Below are 22506 nucleotides of genomic sequence, written 5' to 3'. Positions count from 1 at the left end.
ATTGATTAATGCATGACTTACCGAACCCATTAAAAAACAGTGCTTTTATTTAGAAACAAAATATTTCAAATATTTTTGAAAGTTCTTGCCTCTGTTGAACCATCAGTATTTATATGCATCCGGATCTGAATTCATGGATCTCTCAATTCAAGAAATGAGAGGAGGCCTAATTAGAGGTGGACAAATCTTGTTTGTCAATAACTTCAGACCAATCAACCGAATATTGATTAATACACAACTGATTGAACACCACTAAAAAAAACCGTGCTTTTGTTGAGAACAGAAATATTTTAAATATTTTTGGAAATTCGTGCTTCCATTGGACTATCAGTATTTATATACATCAGGATCTGAGTTCATAAATCTCTCAAGTTTGAGAAATAAGAGAATCGAACCATTTCTTCTGACTCTTTTTCAAATTTGATAAATGTCAGTTGACAGGATGGTTCTCACAAACTGTGTGAAAGGTTTTAGTATTGCACATTCCATCCCAACAACGATCCCTGTTGTATGACCCACTCAACTGTTAATCAAAAGGAATGGATGAAATATTACTCTACTGAACTGTTAATCAAAAGGAATGGATGAAATATACTTCCCGTGATCTTGGGTCACAACACATACAAGGTGGCGGGGCCAATGTATGTGGTTGGCTGAAACATCAAAACAAAACTTGCGATGTGGACAGACGCTGAATATCGTCCACATGTGCACCCGTGCGTGTGTAACCGTCCAGTTAACTGCTAGAACTAAAGATAGCTTTTGGGTGATAACGAAAATTACTTTCTAAGAAATTGAGAATAATTGCCCTATAGAAACACAGAAAATCACAGAATACTGTTTGTCATACCCATTTCGTTATCTCATTTCTTTTACTTGAGTAGTCCTTTTTTAAGCTTCCCATAACTACCCATCACTCTAACAATATATAAATAAATGAACAATGGGAAGAATCAGCATCCCAGAAGAGAAGGAAAAACAAGAAGAAGATGATGATGATGAGGCCTTTTATCCTTTTCTTTGTCTATCTCCTCTTCCTCTTCTTCTCCCATCAAGGCCAACTTTGCGTAGGTTTTCCTGGCATTCAATTCATCCAAGAAACATGTAACAAATCCACCCAAATCGACCCCGTTTTGAGCTATGATTTCTGCCTGACATCTCTTTGGGCAGTACCAGAGAGCCACACCGCGGACCTTCGGGGCCTAGGATTCATCTCATTGAAGTTGGCCACAACCAACGCGACGCACACAAAGTACCGTGTCCGTAAGCTGAACCACCAAACACGGGACCGATTCACTAAAGAATGCCTAAAGACATGCTTGGAAGTGTATTCAGATGCAATTACTGCACTTAAGGATTCAATCAAGGCCTTCAAGTACAACAACTTCGAGGATGTGGATACGTTCGTGAGCGCCACCATGAGCGATGCAGAGACATGTGAAGATGGGTTCAAGGAGAAGAAAGGTCTTGTGTCTCCATTGACAAAAGAGAACACCAATCTCTTCCAGCTGTGCGCCATGGCTTTGGCCATTACACATCTTGCTTGACTCTCTCTCTCGCTTCTGTTATGACATTTCCTTTTCATGTTTTCTGGATGTTAGTTTCTTATGTAAGAACAAAAGCTCATGCATGAATCTGACTTGGGCGTCTCTTCTTCTATCTATTTGCTCGTTCACGTTCTTTGGTATCTCCTCACATGCATCTGTCACCGCTGGTTGTCTTTATCTTCTCTGGCTAACTGGCTGTCTTGTTTGGACTTGAAAGTTACCAGCCACAACTCTCACCATGGCTCCACACTGTACATCTACCTGCACTACCAGTTGATCAAGATCGTACATCTGGTGGGCCCTATTGCATATGGCTCACTGCAGTTCTCAGCTTAGACACCCACTAACCAGGTGATTAGGATCATTAAATTTGGTGGCGGTTCACGTTCTGTCCAGGCAGGGTCTCTGTGGGGCCTACTTTGATTCATGTGTTTTATCCTTCCGGCTATCCATTTTGACAGATCATGTCAGGGCATGAGCTCAAAAAGGAGGCAGATCCAAGCTCAAGTAGACCACACCTAAGGAAGCAGTGGTGATAATGAGGCCCACCATTGAAACCTTACTAGGGCCTACTGTGATGTTTATTTGCCAACCGACCAGTTCATAAGGTCACAGAGAGCTGGATGAGGGGAAAACACAATATCAGCTTGATCAAAACTGATATTGTGTGGTCCACTTGAGACTTGGACTTGCCTCATTTTTGGGCTCGAAACCAATAATGATCTGTCAAAATGGATGGGCGGCGTGTATAAAACACATACATCACGGTGGGCTCCGTAGAGCCCCTGCCTGGACGGAGTCGGTCCAAGCAGGGGCCAGATGCAATCCACATCCATCAAATTTCACTGTTTTTAGTACCGTATACCATACATGGTTTGTCCGAGTGGTCCAAATTCACCAACGAAACATCTACTTGTAAAGCAAGAGGGGCCATTCATCCTGCCAAACGTAAACTCCTCTTAACTATACACTAGTAGTTGGCACAGCCAATGCACATTAAAGAGGCAAATAAGAGAGAATTACACCTCGAACCGGCAGAAAATTCACCGTATCATTTGGCTGTATGCAAATCATAACCATCTTTGTTTTTACAGATTCACAGGGCAAAAAAAATTTGAAGAACCGAAATCATTTCAACAGAGGCGGCCGAGGTAATCCCACATACACGAGAGGGTTGGAATGCCCAAAAATGATGAATCAATCAAGTGAACATTTTCAACTACAATGAGTAAGAAAAATCAGGAGTTCGAATCTCTCGATTGGATGCCATCTTACATCAGGTTTGTAACGTGTGGGTCCTAGAGCTGGAATCATTTACACAGGTACTCGTCTAGGTCTGTAGCGATCAAAGAACTGCAAAAACAAAATATACAACCTTACAGGGCCTGCCAAAGTAGAGTTGCGAATATAATGAAACGGGTTTGTGAGTTTTCTTACAGATGTCACAAAAGGTTGCTGGAACAACCATCCAAGAACAGGTATTCTTTGCAGAAACACTGCCAGAGTAGGCCAAAAGCCGCTGTCCAACCAAAAGAAAATACCCAAAAGAAGAAGAAGAAGAAAATCAACAAGGATATTTACTAAGGTATGCAGGCAGATCCAAACAGCAGAAAATTTTCAGACCTGAAGAGTACAATGAATCCATAAGCCTCCAAGATCATGCCCATGATGGGCCACCCCACAAGGACCATAAAGAAGCCGGAGCCGAAGGAAAATGTTCCCTGTCCAACCAATCAAAAGAGCACCAGTGAGAAAAGGAGAAAGGAAGGAAGACAAAAGTAGGTTCTCAAAAAGAGGAAAAAACCTTGTAGTTCTGGCGTTTCATGAAGAACTGCATGGTGGATTTCAATCCAATGGTTAACATCACCCCTGACAGGAAGAGGATCTGACAAGTATCACAAAAATGAACCATCGGTTAATGCAGGTATAGTGTGGAACCAGTCGATTGGGAAAAAAAAAAAAAAAAAAGAGGTGAAAGAGCAAATAAGCCTGAGATGAATGCTTAACTTACATTTCCCATGGCAAGAAGCCCCTTGTCAAAGAAGAATATTATTCCCAGAAATGAGAAAAGGACGCCAAAACCAGTCAATCCCAGTCCAATTTCTGTTACATTTTAGGTGACAAGGTTAGAGATCTTCTAAAACACAGGAAAATGAGTAACAGGAGGCAACCATGAAAAGATTGGAAAACAAGCAAGCAGCTGGTTTATACAAAAACCATTTGCATTTCACAAAAAAATAAAAAATAAAAATAAAAGAAGAAGAAGAAGAAGAAGAAGGACAGCAAAAAAAGAAGGGTTATTTTGAGAGGTTGAAAACATGCAAAGAAACGCTGAAGCAGTAACACATGTAAAGAGATTTTAGACAATTCTCAAAGCTTGCAATTTTTAAGGACTTCCTATGGGCACTTGTCCAAAACAAAACAACAAGACTGCACCATGCATTTTTGTTGTTTCCTTTCCGTTCAAAGAGAAACAAAGTCTTTCTTCTTCTTCTTTGATGAATAGTGAAAATTTTATTAAGAAAAGAAAATAGAAAAAAAGGCCTGAACAGGCTTCTAATAGAATTTCATTATCTTTCAAAAAAAAGAAAAAAAGGAGGCCTGAACAGGCAGCCAAAAAAGATCCTTTTACTAGCACAAGCAAACAGGCACCAATGTAAAAATAATAATGGAAAAAAAAATAAAAAGAAAGAAAATAACTATGGGTCTTGAACACAGATCCTCATTTGCTAAAGACTCCTTGAGAACATGAGCCCTGGCCACAGACCCTGCCCTTGATTGGCCAACTGATTAATGTGGGATAATTGCAGCTCCAAAGCTTCTAAAATGATTTTAGCAAGACACCATGGGTATCAAGCTGTTTGTGATCCTGCTAGCATAGAAGCCACTTTGTGCGAATGGCCCATATTCCCATTCCCACTACCACTATACAATTTCCCTGGGTGCCAACAAAAATACCAGAATCACAACGCAACTTCTGGAAACTTTTTTACTCAGCGCTAGCCATCAAAGCACAACCTCTCCCTCCCTCCCCCCAAAACATGGTTAACTAGTTGTTTGGCAAGCAATTTCTTATAAAAATATTTAGTGAAATTCAAAACCTCTCTCCTTCCCTCCATCTCTGGAGCCCATAGGCTGGTTACTACAAGTCCATGGCTTGACCTTTTGATCCATAATCATATGTGAACCCATAAGATGGATGGTCAAGATTCAAGAATAAAACCTTTTCGTCATAATGAATTCGGACTGTCTATTTTGTTGGCCAGTGATTGGATGGTTGGGATTGTCAGATCAAAGTGATTCCTGGGAGGAATAGAGAAGAAGAGATAGGGACCACAAGATAGTGGTCTAGATCAATGAACTAGATGTTTTTGGTTTTTCAATGTTCCTGGAATGCCCAATATTATTGATAATATAAAAAATATTATCAGTGTCGTTGGGTCAGCGACACAAATACTGGGATAAAATAAAATACACAAGATATCATTGATAATATTGCCAATACGCTCTTATGTATCAACGATATCATAAGATATGGGCAACATCCGTTTGGGAAAAAAAAAAGAGCACCGTGTTGTTGATATCATGCGGCATTATCGATAGTATTGATCGTACCAACATTAATACCCGCAAAATGTCAACAAAAAAAAAAAACATAAATTTTAAAATTTTTTTAAGGATCTTTCCTAGGGGTGTTTTAATTAGTGCATCATATGTGCCAAGTTATTGCATTATTTCCTAAAAATTAATGCATTAGCATCATATCTATTAATCAAATATTCTTGTCCAACAGTGAATAATTGGGTTCTTATACAATGGAAACATATTATGTGCGGTTGTTTTTATCATTTATGTCATATTTTGAGTTCTCAGTGTATAAATGTCTTGTATCATCTTCTGAAGTTCCACTGAAAAATTCCACCATCTTCCTAATGTTTCCCCAATTTTCTTTTCCCTTTAGATGGCAATATTTTACTTGGTACCAAAGATAGTATTGACAAGATTTTGAGTTCTCAGTGTATAATCATGTCTTTTATCATCATCTGAAGTTAAACTGAAAATTTCCACCATCTTCCTAATGTTTCCCCAATTTATTTATTTTTTTCCTTCAGACGGCAATATTTTACTTGGTACCTAAGATAGTATTGACAAGATATTGATACCTACGATGGTATTAACAAGATTTTGAGTTCTCAGTGTATAATCATGTCTTTTATCATCCTCTGAAGTTCCACTGAAAAATTCCACCATCTTCCTAATGTTTCCTCAATTTTATTTTATTTTTTCCTTCAGACAGCAATATTTTACTTGGTACCTAAGATAGTATTGACAAGATATTGATGCATGTTTCATATCCCAAGTCATCAATGCATGTAACAATACCGATACTCTGGACACTGATTTTTTGTGATAAACTATCCGGTGGTACATTTTGTAAGCCATTAATCGGGTATATAAAGATCATCATATTGAAGTGATTCTCGAGAGAAACGAGCGAACGAGGGAATAAAAGGTGGGGACAACAAGGTTAACAATCTCGATAAGCTTTTTATCATAAATGATCTAGATTATCCATTTTGTTAAGTGCTGATTGGATGGCTAAGATGATAAAATCAAATTGATTCTTGAGACTTGAGAGTAATGGGAATATCATACATGGGGCACACAAGATGAATGGCCTAGATCCATGTTCAAACAAATTTTTTCATAAATGATTTGGACCATTCGTTTTGTTGCCCGTTGATTAGATAGCTAGGATAATCATACTAAAGCAATTCTTGATAGGAATGGGAAAGCAAAGGGTGGTGGTTTTATGTGTGCCCTAGAAAACCAATCGGACTAGACTGATTGTTTTATTGATTGGAAATTGGTTATTAGCGACCTTTATTGATGAATGAAATAGGGCTATAAGTGACCCATTTTCTATATGCTTTTGTTGTTAATTGTGATTTGAAACTTGGATGTATTAATGGGTTATAGGGCTTCCTTATGGAATCTCTTAAGGTCCATGGGGAAAGAATGCAGTGGACATAAAGGCCCAGTTGGGTTATTGAAGAGCTGATGTTCCATGATTCTTGATTAAGCAAAATGTTCCATGACCATCCCAGTGGGTTTGAGCAACTCAGCATTAGTTTGCATCATCCTATGTGATTTAAACCAATGATGAAATGAGATCGATTAACCTCCGCCATTCGGCATAGAGTTGCCAACGCCCTTCAGACATGTGAGTATGGACATCTTTTTGCTGATCAAGACCTAGTTCTGGGCTCAATTGGATATCCTGTATTGGATGGATCTTGTCAAGTCTCCTAACCAAGAGTATCCATCATGCTTTGATTGGATCAACTTGATCAAGAACTAGCTTAGACTTATCATCTAACTTGAGATTGCAAAGGGACTTTAGGGATGATGCGTTGGCTTTAATGCACCTTTTAATACTACATCAGTGGTGCTGACATAGGTGTTATTGGGTCCACATGTTAAGATTCAGTTAAGACCCGATGTACTTTCGTAAAGGATCCACTTGTAGCTAGATCTAACCCTTTAGATGCTCCATCAAGCTCAAAATAGTTGGGTAGTATCATCAGATGTTTTCCAAAAGGTTTTATGATGATTTTCAACAATTGAATCTTTTGTTTTCATCATAGATTTGTTTTTATTAAATTTGATAGAAATCAACAGTCAGATCTTTTAATGTCCATTATAGAGCTTTGCATTGGGTTTTAAACGCCTCAATTGGATGCCGTAGCTAGAGGAAGGGCATTAGTCTATTTGGCTATATGGTTTAGGTAGGAAGACAAACATTTGATTTAGTAGATACTGATGCAAGCCCATGACCCACTTAGGCTCATCCAGGCCCACTGTAGGGTCCAACCCACTTAAGCCCATTTAAGCCCACTATAGGGCCCAGTAAGACATAGACACTCCACTGTAGAGCCCAACATGTGCCGGTTTCGGGATGATTATTTATAGATTTAAGGGCGTAAATCAAGGATTGTAATTTACTGTTTTTGGAAGATATAGGGCTGATTTGAAGATGCAGTTGATATGATTGAGGATATGGGCTGATTTTAGAGATATAATTACTTTCCATGTTTTCTTTTTATTATTAGGTTTTACCATATTAAGGAAGATTACATTGGTTTGAAATAAATTGCAATTGATCTAAAATCAATCTCTTAGTTGGAGGGATTTTAATTAAAGATTCATTTTGGATCTATAAAAGGGAGTAGTGGTGTAGGAGTTAAGCATTTGAATATTTTTCTATGTGTGAGTTTTCTTATAGTTTTTGTGAGAGAAGGTTGTTATCAATAAAATTCTCTCCCCCTCTCTACTCTGTTATTCTTGTGGATATACCTTTTTAAGTGTTTGCAATTTGGGCATTGATATCTCATTGACTTGATAACCTAGTTGCAGCACATACTGAAGTCCATAAGGCAACAAAGTACCAAAACAGGTGCTTTCATGAAATCCTAAACCTCCTACTATATATAAATCTTATTCCCAAGGGGAATAGGACCAAGCTAAAAAGAACCCCTTCTCTCTAAGGGTTAGACACACGCCTAGAGAGAGACATGAAGAAAGAAGAAAGAAGAAAGAAGAAAGAAGAAAAAGAGGGAGAGGGGGGGAGAGAGAGAATCTTCTCTCATCTTCTCCCATCTCTATTGTGGTCCGTTAGATTGACAACTCTCATTCTTCCAGCCCTTCTCTACGACCCTATAATGTAGAGAGAAGGTTGGCTTTGATTGTACTCCCTTATTGGAGACAGATCATGAGAGACCTCAATTTGAGAAGGAACGACAATGATTCTTCATATCAAGAACACATGATCATAAGGTAAGATTTGAACCACCCAAAGTAGGTTTTGAAATTTGATTATATCTAGATGAGAATCAATCATTAATTAACAAAAATAAAATTTTCAAATTTTTTATATATAATTAATTAATAGAAATAATTTTTTAAAAGTTTTTACATTCCATCTTTTGAAAATTCCCTACAAAGGTGGCACAATCAGACATTATCTTGTCATTAATGATCTTAGACTGTTCATTTTGTTCTCAATTAATCATATGGCACAATCTTTAGATCAAAGTGATTCTTGAGAGGAAAAGGGGAACTTCAAGTGGGGCCTACATTATGGACAATCCAACTCCACATAAATGGCTCGGTATCCAAATGGTTCTCTTCAGAGATCATTAGTGGCGATCATGAAAACCAGTGCTACCAATGACGCAGTGACTAAATGGCTCGACAAGTGCTGTCGGTACCCTTTATCTCTCTTCAACATTAAACCCATTGGATTCAATGAACTGTGGATCAATGTTGGCCCTAAAGTCAACCCGGACATGCTTATCATGGCCAGAACCATTCACAAAAACAGTCCTATCGAGAGGATGATGAAGTGGGAGGAATTTTCATGTTTTGGGATGGAGGAGTTCTGGGTATTGATATGGTACGTCCCTTTGGAGCTCTGGTATGCGGAATTTTTCAACACAGCTGCTTCGACCTTAGGCACTCTCATAGAAATCGACACCAAAACTCTCAGGGGTGATGAAATGGACGTCATCAGGGCCAGAATTCAGAGAAAGAAGGGCCACCCTCTTCCTCATCACATCCTGGTCAGGGCAGCGGGGCGAGATCTTTTCCTCCCAATTTTGAGGGAGGTGCCGTCAAGTCCTATTCACCGATGGGGAGAAATTTGGAGGCTCAGACAGTCATCGCCTCTATCTGCAGCCCCGGAGCAGGTTCAGATTCTCACCGGATCCCAGTTTGAGGGAGGTGTCTCCGTTCAGGCTCCCAGCGGAACACCGATTCCTAGTGAAGGAGTACTCAGGCCGATATCCCGCGGAGCACCAGTCACGTCCACTGACACGCGTTCTCAATCGGGTGGCTCGATCAGGCTTCTCAACAGACGTGAGATGGCGTGTACGCCACCTTACTGTGAAGCGGCGCCTGCAGACACGCGTCCGACCCCGCTTCTCTCTCACGTCACGCAACCCCCTTCCTTTTCTGAAACGCGTGCCGGGCCCCACGAAGATATCGACACGTCTCACTTTTCCCTCGAAGCTTCACCCACACGCGCGAATTCCACGCCGGATGTATGTCTCGATCGTCGACTTGTGATCATTGCTCCAGACGCGTATCCCGAACCTTCTGTAGAACATACAGACGACAGCCTCGGAAGCTTCCTCCGTCGCATCTCCGAGCCTCCGCTACTCGCCTCAGTATCGGAACCTCCCTCGAATTCTAATGTTACTGCTGCGGTCGATTCGTCATCTCCATGTGTCCTTAATCGGCTGCAATCTCGAATCTTATCTCCTTTCAACATCGACTCGCGACGATCTACAAACCTTGCCCTGTCTATCCACCGACCCGCGTCCCTTGGGGTAATCTCCTCCCCTCGCTGCGAAGATTCTCCTTCGGGGTCGAAAGCAGTAGAACAGCTATCTTCTCCTGCCTCCCCTCATTCTCAATTTGATCTCCACTCTCTTCCAGGGCAAGTGCTCATTGAGATGTTCATGGAAAACAGCGACAAGATCATTCTGGAGGCAGAACCCCTTCAATCCCGGGAAGAGAGCTGCAGGGTGGTGTGTCCCCAAGACATCCTTCTTTTAAAAGGCCCGGACGAGGAGAGAGCCAAGCTGATCAAGATCATCTAGAGGAAGAAATGGATCCGAGACGCGGTGGGACACGTCGGATGTGCCATTAGTGTATCTTTTGGGGACAACCCGGAAGATTTCATATCTCTCTTCCACTGTATCCAGGAGTGCAGCTGCCCGATTCTTCAGAGCAGGTCTCCGAAAAAAGTTTCAGACAGATTACAAAGCATCAGGGTGACCCACAGTCTGATCCTTCGATCCCCCAATCATACTACCTCTTCCACTCCCTCTCGGGCTACTTCACCTTGGGGCAACTCAGTATCCAAATGAACATTCTATCCTGGAATATTAGAGGAGTCGGCTCCAGACGTAAGAGGAGATTCATCAGGGACACCTGTGCCAGGAGCAAAGCTGACGTGATATGTTTACAAGAAACCAAAGTCCAATAGTTCAGTGACAAATTGCTGGGTTCGATTTGGAATCGCTCTATGACTCAGTGGGTCAGTCGGGATGCTAAGGGATCCTTCAGGCGGGATCCTCGTGGCGTGGAAGACTTCTTCCTGGAATCTTATCGACAACTGGAGCGGATCTTACTCTCTATCGGTAATTTTAAAAAATACCGTTTCTAATTTTTCATGCCTTATATGCACTGTTTATGGCCCGAATCAGGATTCTCTCAGGGAGGAGTGTTGGAAGGAGCTGAGCTCTGCCAGAAATAAGTTTGATGGTCCTTGCTGTATAGGAGGCGACTTCAACATCACCTGCACGGCTGGTGAAAAATCCACAGGCGGCAGAACCACGATGGCCATGTGCTGGTTCTCCCAGTGGATAGAAGACGAAGCTCTAGTTGACCTTCCCTTGCTGGGAGTGAAATTCACCTGGTCTAATGATAGGGTGACCCCCATTATAACCAGGATCGATCGGTTTCGCATTTCGTCTGATTGGCTAGATCAATACGACCTTCCCTTGCTGGGAGCAAAATTCACCTGGTCTAATGATAGGGTGACCCCCATTATAACTAGGATCGATCGGTTTCTCATTTCGTCTGATTGGCTAGATCAATACCCCCAAATAACGCAATCTGCTCTCCCTAGCACTACGTTCGACCACACCCCGATTCTGCTGGCAGTTGACGAACGAAACTGGGGCCCCAAACCTTTCAAATTCGACATAGCTTGGCTCCAGATAGAAGGTTTTAAACAGATGATTGAAGAATGGTGGGCCGGATTCTCATGCTCAGGTTTCGCCGGCTTCAAGCTCAGCGACAAGTTGCGTATGCTTAAGCAAAAGCTGAAGGAATGGAAGGAGATAGAGGTGAAAAAGCGCGAGGCCGAGTTAGTGGGTATTTTATCCGAGCTAACGAAGATTGATCAAGAGATAGAGGAAGCTCAGAATCCGTTGTTATTTCTCAGGAGGATCCAATTGACAAAGGACCTCGCAGCAAAGCTCAAAGAGGAAGAAATCTCCTGGCACAAAAAATCCAGATGTAAGTGGATTCGTGAGTGTGATAAAAATACCAAGTTTTTCCATCACATGGCTAGCGAAAGAGGTCAGACGAACGCTATAACTAGTCTAACAATCGATGACACTTACACTGATGATCAGGACCTTATATCGGAAGAAATTGTCCAATTTTACAAGGATCTTCTGAAGAAAGATGAATGGACCAGACCTTCCCTTGATGATCTTCCTTTCGCAAAGATCTCAGAGGACCAAGCAGTCTCTCTGGAAGCTCCTTTCTCCCCCAAAGAAGTTTTGCAGGCCATCAACGATATGGAAGGGGATAGGGCTCCTGGCCCGGATGGGTTTCTGATCGTTTTCTTTCAATTTTTCTGGGAGTTACTCAAAGATGATATAATGGGCTTCTTTTCTGAATTTCATTCGAGAGGAATTCTATCTAGAGGAATCGGGGCCTCGTTCATTGCTCTCATCCCAAAACGTCGGGGAGCCCATACGTTATCTGATTATAGGCCAATTAGCCTGACTGGGGGCCCTTATAAACTCTTAGCAAAAGTTCTTGCTTCTCGCTTGATCGGAGTCATCGGATCGGTTATATCCCATCATCAGAGTGCCTTTATCCCAGTTCGCCAGATAACGGACTGTGCCCTTATCGCTAATGAAGCTCTCCATTCCAGATCCATATCCAAACGCAAGGGACTTCTCTACAAACTCGACATTCAAAAGGCTTATGACCATGTCGATTGGGAGTTCCTTCTGTATCTGCTTCAAAGGATGGGTTTCGACAAGAGGTGGTGTAATTGGATTAGAGAGTGCGTCGGATCACCCTCCTTCTCTGTCCTCGCCAATGGCTCCCCCAAAGGCTTTTTCCAAAGCTCTAGGGGCCTGCGGCAGGGCGATCCTCTCTCCCCTTTCCTCTTCTTGGTTGTGGGCAAGGCTTTGTCTCGCATGCTTATCAAAGGCCAGGAAGCTGGCCTCACTAGCGGGTTTAGCGTGCAGGGCATGTTCGTTCCAATCTCCCACATCCAATTCGCCGATGATATTCTCCTCTTTAGTGACGCCAACCAAACAAAAGTTAGCAACTAACGCACGATCATCCGCTGTTTTGAAGCAGTTTCAGGTCTGCGTGTCAATCTGCCCAAGTCTACAATGCTAGGGGTGAACATGGAGGAGATTGAACTAAAGGATTATGCTGATTTCTTTTGTTGTGTTTCTGACTCCCTCCCCATCACTTTCGTTGGCCTTCCTTTATGCATCGGGAAACCCCCAAAGAAGTCCTGGGACAAGATCATTGTCAGGATGCGGTCCTATTTAGCCAATTGGAAGAGTAGATATCTATCCTTAGGAGGCCGGCTAACCCTTATAAACTCGGCGTTGCCCAATCTCCCGATCTATCAGATGTCGTTGTTTAAATGTCCGTCCTATATTGTGAAGATACTGGACAAACTTAGAAGAGACTTTCTCTGGCATGGAAAATCAGATAAGGACATTCAATCTGATCAACTGGAAAATAGTTTGTCGCCCGAAGCAAGACGGAGGTGCTGGCATCAAGGACCTTAAGCTTTTGAACGACGCTCTTCTGGGGAAATGGCTGTGGAGACTCGAAAATGAAGATAGGGCCTTATGGAACGATTTGATAAAAGGAAAATATGGCAGATCAGATGGGGGATGGTGGACTAATAACACATGCAACCGTAAGATGTCGGCCATATGGAGGGACGTCCTTTCCACCAAGCCGGAATTTCTCAAAGACATTTCCATCATAACTGGCAGTGGCAACCGGACTCGTTTTTGGCTGGATTCTTGGGCAGGATTAACTACACTTAGCTCCTCTTACCCTAACAGTTTCAACATTGCAAAGTACCCCTGTGCAGGGTCGCCGATTGTTTATCTTCTGAAGGCGGGAACCCCACTTGGAACATCGAATGCAGAAAGAACCTTATGGAAAGGGAGATCGACGAATATGCTGCCCTTCTCAATTACATTTACAACGTCATCCCAAACCGCAACACACCTGACAGATTGTCCTGGCATTTGGATAAACAGGGTAGTTTTTCAGTTAAGTCTTTTTATGACCTCCTGTTTGCTAATCTCCCTCACCCTCCGGGTCTTCAGCGGTATGATGGTTGGTCCTACTCGGTCCCTCCCAAAATTGCGGTTTTCGGTTGGTTAGTTGGTAACCAAAAAGTCCTCACTGTTGATAATTTGCGAAAACGGGGCATGCCCATCACTAATGTATGCGTCTGCTGCATGGCCGATGAAGAAACAGTTAATCATCTCTTCATCTACTGCCCCTTTATTCACAAGATTTGGTCGATCTTCCTTCTTCGGTTCAACGTCTTTTGTTGCTTTCTAGGTTCGACTAATAGCCTCCTCTCTCTCTGGCATGGGATCAAGTGTGGAAAACACCGGACTCCTCTCTGGCGTATGGCCCTCTTAGCGGTTTGGTGGGCGGTTTGGACCGAAAGGAACGATCGGTGCTATAACGACAAAGCCAATCCCGCAGAATGCGTTGCGTTCAGGGCCATCCTTCTTCTGGTGGATTGGGCTTCCTACTCGTCTAAGTCTAACGTTTGTAATTTTGACTTTTTAATCGCTTAGCAGTTCTACTAACACAGCAGATTTGTGCTACTGCTCTCTTTATTTTCTTCCTTTTAATATAATATTTTGCGTTATCTTTCAAAAATAAAAATAAAAAAATCCAACTTCACATAATACCTTTATCAAGCAAATTAGAAATGCAATTTGGTAAAGGCATTCAATACCTAGTTGGTAAGTGTGCTAAAGTTTGCTTCTAGTTGGATGCATGGCTAGATGATGTTCCCTTGGCATCCTCATATAAGGGGTCGTTTCGCACCGTGGATTGGAGGGGATATGAGGGGGTTTCAAACCCCCTGGTTGTTTGGCTAAATAAAGTAACTGGGGGTTTCAAATCCCCTCTTTGAGGGGGTTTGCAATCCACGGTGAGAGCTTAGATTACACCTAAAATCATTTCAATAGTTTTAGGTCTAACATGTGTGTCACTATACTATCATTCTATCGGGCACATGGCCCACTAATGATGATCAATACCATCCAAACATTGTCCATGTTAATCAATAATTAAAAATCGTTGGTTAGTCACTCGGACATGATCATGTGCTTGCGGCCCATCCGAGACTTGGAATTTCATCATTTTCAGGCAAATCATATATTTCAGCGGGCTTATCACAACCATTGTGTCAAAAATTACATATCTCACTAATTAGAGATATTAAAGTTGATTTAGTAATTAAATGCAAACCCCTGTAAATATACCATGCATAGGTACTTTTGGATTAAAGTTGATTCACACTCCAGGGTGCCAAACACACTGGGAGGATTGCAAATCCTGGGGGTTCCGAATCCAGGGGGTTCCAAATCCATGCTCCCAAACAGGCCCTAAGGCTTTATTTTCCCTTGTCGTGGTTAAGGATGAAAAGGTTCAGGATAGTTTGAGATGTTGGGGGTTCAATGGTGTGGAAGATTCATACATGTAAAGGGCAAAAGAAATTGGGTCTCCTTCCTGGCTCGGCTTGGGATGTCTTGGATTTTAATGTCTCCGTTAGAGAGTTATTACTACAATGATGCCATGGGCCGTTTAGAGGGTGCAAGAACATTATTTAGAACTTTGTTCTTTCAGATTCTTGAAGGAATAACGTGAAATTAAAAAGTTGCTTTTAGAGAATCCTTAAAAAGAAGAATTATGTCACAAATTATTAATTGGGTGCTTTTGATGCTAGAATTCCGTGGTTGCTTCATTGCAAATCTATCTGGGGATTGGAGTCCGGATTTTAGTGGACCAAGTTAGCTAGTTTCATTTTGGCTCTTGGGCCTTGCTTTATCTTTTTGTTTATTTTTGAAGTGTATGTAGTGATGGCTGACCCGAGATGTTAGATGAGGGTCATTGCCTACTTTGCAGTAGTTTCCGGTTCTCTATTCAATGGTTTCTTAATAAAACTCATCATCGTACAAAAATTAAAAAGAAAAAAGAAAAAAGAAAAGTAAAGTGGTACCTATACGGCGGGTGGTCTAGATCCCCGATTGGACCTTTTTTCAAAGGATCAGACCATCTAATTTGTTTACCATTGATTGATGATAAGGTTCATTTGATCAAAATAATTTTTTGAGGTCCTGAGCAAACTATTTGAAATCCATCATCAGGTTTGATATTTTGATTTCCTTTTTTTTTTTTTTAATGGGAACTTGATTCATTGAAACTTGTTAAACTCAAGAGACTGTTGTGAAAGACTTGGGGACAAATAAAACTATAAGAGAGAGGATGGGAGAACGTTTTCTTCAGATCTCTCTCCCTCTACTAGCTCGTATTTATAGACCATTTGTTACAACCGATGAGCTCAAAATAAATGCAAATGAAATCTAAAAAATACACCATTATCTCCAAGGATATGGTGCACCACAGGCTAACTGAATGTGTGCTCTCACACTAAAATACACTATAATGTACATACAAAGAAGATTGTGTACCCTAACACTCTCCATCAAGCTAGAGCATGTATATCATACATGCCAAGTGAGACTGCGTAAGAGGCTAATTGCATTTTTGTATTATGAGGCAACACTTCCGATGGCTAGAGGACATTTTGGCATCACTTCCGGTGGTTAGATGACATTTTGACAGCCATTTTGATGGCTGGATGACGATCTGACAATACTTCTAGTGGCTGGATGATGTTTCGGCAACACTTCAAGTGGCTAGATGATGATTTGCAAACACTTCCAGTTGTTACCGAAATACAATAGCCCTCTTTTTATTTCCGGTCAGATCTAGCAAGGTGTTAGATCTGCCGGTGAGGCACCCCAGTTGTTTGTGAGAAATCCACTCCGTCCACCTTAATGTTTGTCAGAAATCCACGCCGTTGGGATGCTAGGTGGGGTCCCCAAAAAAGTGCGATAAATTCGACTCATTTTCAGTCACATGTCCTAAAATGACCTCGCAAACGGATGGATGGAGTGGATTTCTGACAAACATCAAGGTGGACCCCACCTAGCATCCCAACGGTGCTCGAATGGCTTTTAAAAGGGCTTAAGCCGATTTTGGGAGGCAGAGGGTTTCGGGATTCCAAAACCCTAAACCCCCAAATCACGCCCAAATCGCCCAAAATCACGCCCAAATCTCGAAATTTTTTCGATTTTTGGGGATATTTTTCTGGGTTAGACAAGATTCACTCAACTGCAAGCTGCAACAATCTGATATTTGGGGGAACTTCCGATCACAACAACTTCTTTTTTATCACAACCCACCTCTTTCCGATCACAGCCCACCTCTTTCCTATCACAACCAACCTCTTTCCAAGTACGAAATCCATCGTTTAAAGCTTTTTTTCTCCATTTTCTTCCGATTGTTTCGAATGATTTCGCTGTGTCGAATCTACCGATATCCCACCACTTTTATCGGCGAAATTGGTAGGTGGCTATCGTGAATGGGAAGGTGGCTACAACATGTTTAGCAAAAAAGCCTGCTAAAAGTTCTAATATCATCGATATCACACGATATTTTGTGATGTCGTGAGATATCGACCGATATTCATCAATATCTCAACGATATTGAGCATTCCCCTAATTATTATTATTATTTTTTTTAAGACTCTCCAACTCGGTTTTGTACATCTGGAGTGCGATACCAATAATATTAGCCAATAGTATCGATATTACGAACACTGGTTAAAACTAAAACTGTGGGGATTTCAGCAGTTCAGCGGCCATTCGCTGCAGCAGTGGACCTTGCCTATCTGTTGTGCAGTAAAAGCCCTAGGCTTTTTGCTATCCACAAAGTACTGGATGGTAGCAACTCGCATGTCAATCGGCAGCCCAATATGAGAACCTATTCACTTCCAAGACCACCATAAATTTGAACAAGACTCACTCATCATGGCATGAATGTTCGAGAATTCCCCCTCCATGAGATTCAATTTAGTGATGCAAATCCATCTGGTTAAGGTTAATCCCACCTTCTAACAAGAGCAACATCGGGATGGAGAAGTGAGAGAACTTGGATTTGATTCCCAACTCTTCTAACTTGCACTATCATTAGTTGAATATCCTTTCTTCTTATGAAGCAGTCAAACATCATTCTTTTCATTGAGCAGAAAGGAACTTCCAATGTCAAGGAATGGAGGGAGAGATACATCCAGAAAGTACTAGATGGTGGATAAAGGCATGTCAATGGGGCCTGATATGAGAACCTATTCACTTCCACAACCACTATAAATTAAACAAGACTCACCCATCATGGCATGAAGGTATGAGAATTCCCCTCCATTAGATTCAGTCTAGTAGCCCAAATCCATGTGCTGAAGGTTAATCCCACTTCTGAAGAGATCAATATCGGTGTGCAGAAGCTAGAGAACTTGGATTGATTCTCACTTTAGCAATATTGTATGCTATTCTTAGCATTGAGAATAAAAAGAACTTCCAATGTTAAGGACTGTAGCTATGAATTTCTAAAAGCATGTTGGTGTTCGTTAAAACCTTAGAGTAAGAGAGTGAGCAAGTTAGGGAGCTTCTAAGGCTTCCATTTAAGTAGAGTTGTTCCAGCTGCTCAAGTAGGCTTACATGAAAATTAAATTTCTGGATATGAAAACTAATTTTGCTTTCTCACTTTAGATTTTTTAGCTGTTGTAGAGTATTTTTTTATTTTAATTTAATTTAATTTAATTTTTATGAAAGAGCCCCCACAAAACAGCTTACCAGAAAGCTCTCATCACCCCAGAATACAATCAACAATGCTACGGGAAGCCCAATGGTTGAGGGGAGGAGATGTTAACGGGCGGGCTAAGCTGACATTAATGGTAGTTCTAGGTCCATTAAGCATAGAAAAGCCTCTATGTAGTTAGAATCAAAATGAGCAGAAGCTCCTAAGAATTCAGGGAAGCATGTGTGCAGGTGATTCCAAAAAAGCCCACCACATCCTGCCAGGTCCAGATTCCCAAAAGAGCCACCCCACCAGAGTTCAGCTTGAATCACGCAAGCCAGGTCCCAGTCCCCGCCATCTTTCTTTAGGCTTTTTCTGCCAAACCACATCTAGTTCTGTCCATTAATCTGGGAATCTCTTTGAATATTCATAGCATCTTCCTGTTAGCCTTGTTCCTGTCCATTATGACATCATAAGCTCACTAAAAAAATGGTAGCAGCAATACAACCTTTCCCATGAAAAAGACGATCATTTTCAAGCCAGATGCACCACAAAGTAGCTTGAGTGAGAGTTTCCAGAGTAGAAGCAGCAGGGGGGAAATGGCAGTATTCCAACCACCAATAAGGTTCTCCAAAAAGCCAAGAGTCACCCACAAAATGCAGAAAAGAATAAACCCTATTACCTATGTAAATAATATTCACTTCCAAATGGTTATTATTTATATAATTATGCACTATGTCCCCAGACTCTTTATCTATGAAGCCTAACAAGTCAAACACAAATGCCTTCCATAGGAGAACAATTGATTGGCTGTAGATCAACAAAAATAAATGAATAAGACTTCCACAAGAAAATGTCCCAAGTATTATGGAGTTTTCATAAAATTTATATTACACATGAGAAAGAGCAGAAATGTGAAAAGATGTTTGCAGTTCAAAGGAATCCTATCTTGGTGATGCCTCAAAGAACATGAGAGAAGCAATTATCAACAGAATAGGATAATTTAGATCTCCATGAATGTGCCAAATATAAGATGCTATAACTAAATACAAAACCCTTTGAGAAAAATGATGAGGTATTACATGATGCTTGACTGGAAGAAACAGCATTTGTTTTCTCTTGATCCCAAAAGGGTGCTCATCTGTCAATAATATGAAGCTGTTAATCTGGCGGCATCCATCACTGATCAGTTTGTGCCCCCATATCAAATTATATTATTCATACGGTGAAAATGGCAATACAACAAATGTACTAATTTAACAGCGGCCAGACCAGCCAGTTAGGATCATCTGAAGGGGAGGCTTTTAAGGTTATCTACCATCAATCATGTAGACCAGCATATAAATGGTTTGGTTCACCAAAACAGTGGGCCTTACACATGCAACTTATTACCTAAGCAAATGCTTGATTATATATAATGAAGAGTCTTGCTTAAAATTACAGCCATCATTCATGAAACAAATTCTAAAAACAGATTTAATCATCTCATAGCCTCTAATCATAAGAAAACAAAGAAAATAAATGCAACCAAATTTTCATGAATGAATTCGAATATGGAAAACTCATATCAATTGTAGATCCCTGTAACATACTAACAGGCAAGAGCACATACTTTTCCTGTCATTCATCTCAAAAGACACCATGTTGCAGTTTTTAGACGGCGCTGGAAACAGTGTATGTGAATGTTACTAACTGCAGAGGAACATGCAATGCAAATCAAATCAAAATTTATGCAGGAGGAAATACCACAAAATATGTAGCGAATAATCTATGATTGTTAAAAAAGGAAAGGAAAGAAGATATATATCAGAAAGGCAAAGCTGAAAAGTGACCAAGCATATCATAAAAGATTAGCATTACAAATGAAATAAAAGAACTAAACTGAGATGGAAAGGTCTGCAGATTGAGAAATATGGTGCTGTAGAAGAAAGTAATGTCAATGAATGATCTACCAAGCCGTGTAGAGAAAAAGCTATAAAAACATATACTCCCAAGGTATTCAATCTTTTGCATCAACGTCATAAAATGACTAAAGTCCTTAAGATACTAGTCAACAATGTAATTAAATCAGTTCAAGAATCGTATTTCGAGTTTTCGATATCGATACTCAAAATTAGTAAGATTGTCATGGCTGCATTTGGATTCTCAATTAAATTGAATTGCAATAATTCAATTTAGAAAATCAAAATAACCAGACGGGGCAAGCCCTCAGATCAAAATTGCGATCATGTCGGGTCCAACTTGAAACCCATGGGATTTCTGTATGGGTTTGGTTACCATAATGTATGGGATTTCTTCTATACCAATTTTGGTTGATCCAATTCAGTTCAATCGAGTTTCAAAATGCACCTGCTGTGTGTGTGTGTGTGTGTGTGTGTGTGTGTGAAATAAAAATAATATATGGGATATCTGTATTGGTTTGGTTACCATAATGTATGGGATTTCTTCTATACTAATTTTGGTTGTTCCAATTCAATTCAATCGAGCTTCAAAATGCACCTGGTGTGTGTGTGTGTGTAATAGCCACTTCTACATGAATTTTGATTATTGCAATTCAACTCAATCAAGCATCCAATACAGCAAAGGCATGTGTGTGTACATATCCATACATAAATATATGTATGCATGCACACGTGTTAAGAACGCTGGTCATTTCAAGTAGACAATCATGTCATAAGTAAATAGAAAATGTTGCGTCCCTTACATATTAGACCTATGGCAAGAGTACACTGCTATAATGCCCAACAAAACATCTGAACCGACCAGAAATGCGGATCATGTGTACAATGGTTGGGACTGTTTATTTGGAGGTGGTGGTGGAGCTCCAAACAAAGCAACGATCAAAATTCACTGTTCACCGGAAGAACTTCCAAAAAAGAACAATCCAATTACTGGTTGTGATAGAGCCCATCCACACTGCCCGCGAGATTAATGGTTCCAATCATGGTGAGATCAGAGATGCCTACACTAGAGTGCCTTGTGATATTACTAAGAGGGAGCGCTGAGCATTCAACGGATGGGCCACACCATCAATGTAAACGGACAGCCCATTGTCTGCCTCGACATACAGGCGTTGCCCGCATAACGAGCAGACTGGTCTGATTTCCAGAGCGAGTAATCATCACGGTGGGCCCGATCTTTTGCACGGCTCAGATGTCCCGCACACACGACACGTTGGCTGGAGAATGCTTGTCCCCGACCATATCTCAAGAAATCACCCCCAAAAAAATCAGAACGATATCAAAGCAAAAACAGCAACAAAATCACTAGGGTTCCAAGATTCAAGATCGTAAAAATAATCAGATTCTTGATTCAAAACCCAGACATTTGGGGTTTAGGGTTTGCAATCGGAGATTTCAGGCAATTCTCGATTTCGTCGATTGTGAAACGACAAAAAAAAAAAGAAAAAAGATTCAGAAGAATAACGAAATTACCTTCGTAAGATGAGAAGAAGAGGAAAGAGATCCGATCTCAACAAGCAATCTTGGATTTTCAGTTATGTCTGGCAGCAATGAATTTCTCAGAATACTGAATATGTGAAACTATTATCTAGTATGTTCACGTGATTATAAAAGCGATGAATTAAATACTCTAAAATATTTCAAATATGATATACGTGTCAAACGATAACTACTATTACATTATAAAAGCTCATTTTAAGACCGCCTTGGTCCGAAAATGGAGGAATTCTAAGATTTTAGTAAGTGGGCCCAATAATTTCGTATTTGAAACTAAATCTTATATTTTTTCTATGACGTGGCCTACAGAATGGTTGCATGAGCCGCAATTTCATATGATGTAGCCCACCAAGGAGATGAATCCAACGCCACCGTTGCTAATGACACGCTGGTTCACCAATAAGATGGATACACGTGTACGTTGACTAATGGCTCTTGCTTTTATCTTTTATCTTTTATTATTATTAGTATTATTTTTTACCGTCTGTTTCGTCCCACGACTGGTTTCACGTTATGAGTTAATTGTCTGATTAATTTGGCAGATGGGATTTTAATCTTCGGCCCTAAGTAAAGGATGGACATGATCCATCACACGCATACTGCGTTCCCACGTGCAAAGCGACTCGTCTATTCTTTCTCTTCGCGCGGATCGCCCTCCAACACTCTTTTCCTTGCCGTCGAAGGGAAGCGATTGGCTGGTGTACCACCCACCAGCTATATAGCTGATGTAGGTACGTGTCGTGCGAAGACGAGCGTTAACGCTCCTC

At 40.9% G+C, this 22506-nt stretch overlaps 2 protein-coding genes across 2 annotated transcripts; one reads left to right on the top strand and one right to left on the bottom strand.

The window, feature by feature from the left end:
• Window positions 1–865: 865 nt before the first annotated feature.
• LOC131233058 (putative invertase inhibitor) lies at window positions 866–1663 on the top strand. The gene has a single exon (XM_058229632.1). It carries the CDS (start codon window positions 990–992, stop codon window positions 1545–1547), a length of 558 nt encoding a protein of 185 aa, XP_058085615.1. The 5' UTR covers window positions 866–989; the 3' UTR covers window positions 1548–1663.
• A 903-nt stretch (window positions 1664–2566) lies between these two features.
• On the bottom strand, window positions 2567–22007 carry LOC131233059 (vesicle transport protein GOT1-like). The gene is made up of 7 exons (XM_058229633.1): window positions 21716–22007; window positions 19894–19973; window positions 3559–3650; window positions 3352–3432; window positions 3171–3268; window positions 2985–3066; window positions 2567–2900 (listed from the first exon to the last, which is right to left on the bottom strand). The coding sequence occupies exons 2-7, from the start codon at window positions 19922–19924 to the stop codon at window positions 2862–2864; spliced, it is 423 nt and encodes a 140-aa protein (XP_058085616.1). The 5' UTR covers window positions 19925–19973; window positions 21716–22007; the 3' UTR covers window positions 2567–2861.
• Between the last annotated feature and the right edge of the window lie 499 nt (window positions 22008–22506).

Source organism: Magnolia sinica, chromosome 18 (genome assembly GCF_029962835.1).
Source record: "Magnolia sinica isolate HGM2019 chromosome 18, MsV1, whole genome shotgun sequence".
In the NCBI taxonomy this organism is placed as follows: Eukaryota; Viridiplantae; Streptophyta; class Magnoliopsida; order Magnoliales; family Magnoliaceae; genus Magnolia; species Magnolia sinica.
Note: the sequence above shows the minus strand (reverse complement) of the source record. Positions and strands in the feature narration are given on the sequence as shown.

What these genes read in the sequence shown, in the direction of transcription:
- LOC131233059 (XM_058229633.1), bottom strand. Translation starts at nt 19,924, where the DNA reads ATGGTGTCTTTTGAGATGAATGACAGGAAAA. An exon ending in GGCTTCTTGCCATGGGAAAT is followed by an intron (nt 3,433 to 3,558) that starts GTAAGTTAAGCA and finishes GATACTTGTCAG; the next exon opens with ATCCTCTTCCTGTCAGGGGT. An exon ending in TGAAACGCCAGAACTACAAG is followed by an intron (nt 3,269 to 3,351) that starts GTTTTTTCCTCT and finishes TTGGTTGGACAG; the next exon opens with GGAACATTTTCCTTCGGCTC.
- LOC131233058 (XM_058229632.1), top strand. Translation starts at nt 990, where the DNA reads ATGATGATGATGAGGCCTTTTATCCTTTTCTTTGTCTATCTCCTCTTC.